General features: G+C 34.8%; 1 protein-coding gene across 1 annotated transcript; it reads left to right on the top strand.

Moving 5' to 3' along the window:
• Window positions 1-1395: 1395 nt before the first annotated feature.
• LOC120187380 (pachytene checkpoint protein 2 homolog) lies at window positions 1396-3187 on the top strand. Its single transcript, XM_039191111.1, has 8 exons — window positions 1396-1505; window positions 1620-1695; window positions 1798-1867; window positions 1960-2030; window positions 2148-2238; window positions 2438-2575; window positions 2725-2911; window positions 3016-3187. Exons 1-8 carry the CDS (start codon window positions 1396-1398, stop codon window positions 3185-3187), a joined length of 915 nt encoding a protein of 304 aa, XP_039047042.1.
• Window positions 3188-3686: the final 499 nt, after the last annotated feature.

Here is a 3686-nt window from a genome sequence, read left to right as displayed (position 1 = left end):
GTATTTTTCAACAAACGCCGCAACACAGTAGTATTTTAATGGCGTTTTTATACAAACGACGCTAAAGGCTCGTACTTTAGTGGAGTTTTTATACAAACGCCGCTATACAATTGTACTTAGTGGCGTTTGTGTTATAAACGCCGCTAAAGACTTGTAATTTAGTGGCGTTTATATATAAACGCCGCTATACACTTGTACTTTGGTGGCGTTTTTATACAACCCGCTATATAATTGTACTTTAGTGGAGTTTATATACATACGCCGCTATAGACTCATACTTTAGTGGCGTTTGTGTTTACAAACACTGCAAATTTATAATTTTTAAGTGTCGCGCCTTTAACCTTTTTTTCATTTCCCCTTGACCCATTTTTCTATCCCATCTTTTACCCAAACCCATCTGCTTCACTACCAAACCCAAACCCATCTATGTCACTGCCTTTTTTATGCTATCCTGATTTGATTCCCTTATCCACATTCCCCCAACTTTCAAATCCTCGTTTTTCATTTCGCGAAATTATCGTTAACATCGTCACCAGTCGTTGTTGTTCTTTTGATTTTGATTTTGATTTTGATTCGTGGCTTTGTTTTTCTTTGGACTTTGGTTTTATCAGTGCAAGGTCGCCCTTTGCTTTGTTGCTTATTTCTCACTGCTATAAATACGACTCTCTTTGCTCATTTCTTTTTCCATTTCCATTTAGTTTCAAAGAGACAGAATCAGGAGAGAAAATGAAGTACGTGCTTGTTCACCCCCACCGAGTCGGTTATGAGCGCAACTTCTACAATGAGTTCTGCTTAAGCGTCTCTCGTGTCGACAGGGCCGAGCCTGGTTTCGTTTCCTGCACTTTCAAAGTTCCTCATCGCCTCATCGTAAGCTGTCCCCAATAAAACCCTATCTCAAATTCCCTGGAAGAATTCTATCAGATTTGGCTTCATTTCTTTCAATAAGTAGTATCGTTTTGTTCCAAAAAAGAATAGAAGAAAATGAAGCGTCGGTTCTCTCTTTCAAAACTAGTACGATGATCCTTATCTAGTAATAAGCAAACTGATTAGAGTTCAGTTGGGGTTTTCATAGTTGGAATCTTATCTAGTAAGACTAAAACTTCAAATAGAACATTCTGGATGTTGGCTTTTTAATTATCAGCTTGTTGTCCATCTTTCAGCATTATGCATATTTACATGTTCATACTTATTGCTTGACAATACGACTTTGTTATAATTTCGTATTCTTGATGATGCAAAACTCTGTAGAGAAGGAGAGAGCTTACTACGCATCTATGATCTATATAAATATACATGCTTACTTTTCAACATTCAAAATTTTCATGGAATTTGGCAGTTCTCCTGTTGCATGATATTACAAGCATTGATAATAGTAGTAGCACAAAAATCTGATCAATGATTTTTCTTTTCAGCAGCATTATTCTTTTACATGGACCTCCAGGGACAGGAAAAACATCTTTATGCAAAGCACTGGCACAAAAATTATTCATTAGATTCAGCTTCAGGTCTTTTGTTAATTTATGTGCCCAAAGCATATATCACTTTACGACCTTATACATTAGCTTGTGAAATGGTTAGTTCTAGTTGATTTTATTTTTGGCTTACCATTCTTTATTCAGATACCCACAGTGTCAATTAATCGAAGTTAATGCACATTCATTGTTTAGTAAATGGTTCTCTGAGAGTGGCAAGTTGGTATGTTCTGTATCAATTTTTGAACTTATGGACAAAGTATCATGACGTCCTGGATGTTAATGGTATGTAGTTTACATTCTTAACTCTGTTCCTAAACTTTAGGTTGCAAAGCTTTTCCAAAAAATTCAAGAAATGATGGAGGAAGAACACAATCTGGTATTTGTTCTAATTGGTGAGTCTTTTATTACCGAAGTTAGGGTTTTGATCATTTCTGGTCTTCCTAGCTTATGACTCTTTAGATATATGCTACTGCTGCTACTGCAGATGAAGTTGAAAGTCTTGCTGTTGCTAGAAATGTTGCTTTGTCTGGTTCTGAACCTTCAGGTTCCATTCGGGTAACAGTTTTGTGCAAGCAATTAAACTTCTTTATATTTTTTCTCTTAAATGCACATCTTTATGCGAGTATATTTACCTCAACTTTAGACGGGATACAACTTGAAAATGTACCTCAGGTTGTAAATGCGCTATTAACTCAGATGGATAATCTGAAATTAGCTCCCAATGTTATAATTACGACTATGTCCAATATAACTGCTGCTATTGGTAAGCCTATAATCCATTTCACATTGGTTCGTTATTCTGAAATGTATGGTATTTACATGGTAATTTGCCATTATCTCCTTGTGGATTCAGTATTGGAATCTTCAACTGTTAGAAACTTTTATCAGTCCTCTCATTTAACGTACTGAAAGATATTTTACATTTTTCATATTTACTGATGGAACCAGTCCTGAAATATTAGGCTGGAGAAGAATCCACCCTTTGGGAATGTATAAATTTACTACTAGCGTTGCAGATATTGCATTTGTTAACAGAGCCGATATCAAAGCATATGTGGGTCCTTCAACTCTTCAAGCTCGTTACGAAATTTTAAGATCCTGTTTGCAGGAGCTTATGCGGACATGAATTATATCAAATATCCAGGTAAGAATGCAAAACAATGCCTAAGGCCTCTATATTTCGATCTCTTCACTTAATGCCAAGTCGAATACGAATCTCTTTAGGGTTCAAGCCAATACATCCTTCCAGACTATGCTACTTTGAAAGAGAAACTAAATATAGATGAGAATCAGGAGGTTCAAACAACTATTCACCTGTGTAAGCAATTATATGTTGAATGCACCTCAGCAGCAATTCAGGCACTAGCCTCATTCAGGAAATTATATCCTGAACATAGAACAGAAGAAATTCAAAATTGTATTGGTAGAGCTGTTGGGTTTATCGAAAAGATGCAGGCAGAAGATGGCTCCTGGTTCGTTTAGAACTATTCCATAATCTATATCTTTTACGTGTTTACTTTGTAATTATTTGTCTTTACAGATTCTGCTACTTCGAGCAATTCTTCAACATGGCAATCTCAGTATCCATTGCTGAAGAACTTGCTTTGTGCTGTCATTTTTTGCTAGGTATGGATCATGGGGCATATGCTTCAGTTATGCAGGATTCATTTACTTATAAGAAGGAGATGCAAAGCAAGAAGTTTGATACTTGATTTTAGGAATTTACTAATTTAAATATTGATTCTTTATCCTTATGAATTTATATTAGAATATTTATTTTTCTTAAATATTTTTTTATTTCCTTATTCAATAATCCTAATTTATGGTCACAAAGATTATAAAAGCATTAACCATTTTTCAAGTACGGACTCATCGCGGCTATTACAGGAACTACTGGTTATGTTGGTTATCTCTCTTACAGTAAGTCTTTTTCCTTTTGATTAAGATTGTGTCATTTGTGATTTAATTTATATTACAATTTAAATGTGGGTTTTTAATATGATTAAAAATGTATATATTTTTTTAAAAAATTATTCGTTTTGCATAGTGTTCGTACGAGGAAGTAGATCAGAAGGCAAAGGCATTGCGGGCTGCTGCAAGTTTTGCTCCCAGTGAAGATGCATCTGCTATTGATGTATGTTTGAGTTTGTTTGGAATTTTATCATTTTTAAATGAATTTTCTCATTTTAGCTTAGTATTTGAATAATGTTG

Source organism: Hibiscus syriacus, unplaced genomic scaffold, assembly GCF_006381635.1.
Source record: "Hibiscus syriacus cultivar Baekdansim isolate YM2019G1 unplaced genomic scaffold, ASM638163v2 tig00113725_pilon, whole genome shotgun sequence".
Lineage (NCBI taxonomy): Eukaryota > Viridiplantae > Streptophyta > Magnoliopsida > Malvales > Malvaceae > Hibiscus > Hibiscus syriacus.
Note: the sequence above shows the minus strand (reverse complement) of the source record. Positions and strands in the feature narration are given on the sequence as shown.

Coding starts and splice junctions, on each gene's coding strand:
- LOC120187380 (XM_039191111.1), top strand. CDS start 1,396: ATGATTTTTCTTTTCAGCAGCATTATTCTTTTACATGGACCTCCAGGG. Junction 1,696..1,797: donor TCTCTGAGAGTGGCAAGTTG/GTATGTTCTGTA, acceptor CCTAAACTTTAG/GTTGCAAAGCTTTTCCAAAA. Junction 2,031..2,147: donor AACCTTCAGGTTCCATTCGG/GTAACAGTTTTG, acceptor AATGTACCTCAG/GTTGTAAATGCGCTATTAAC.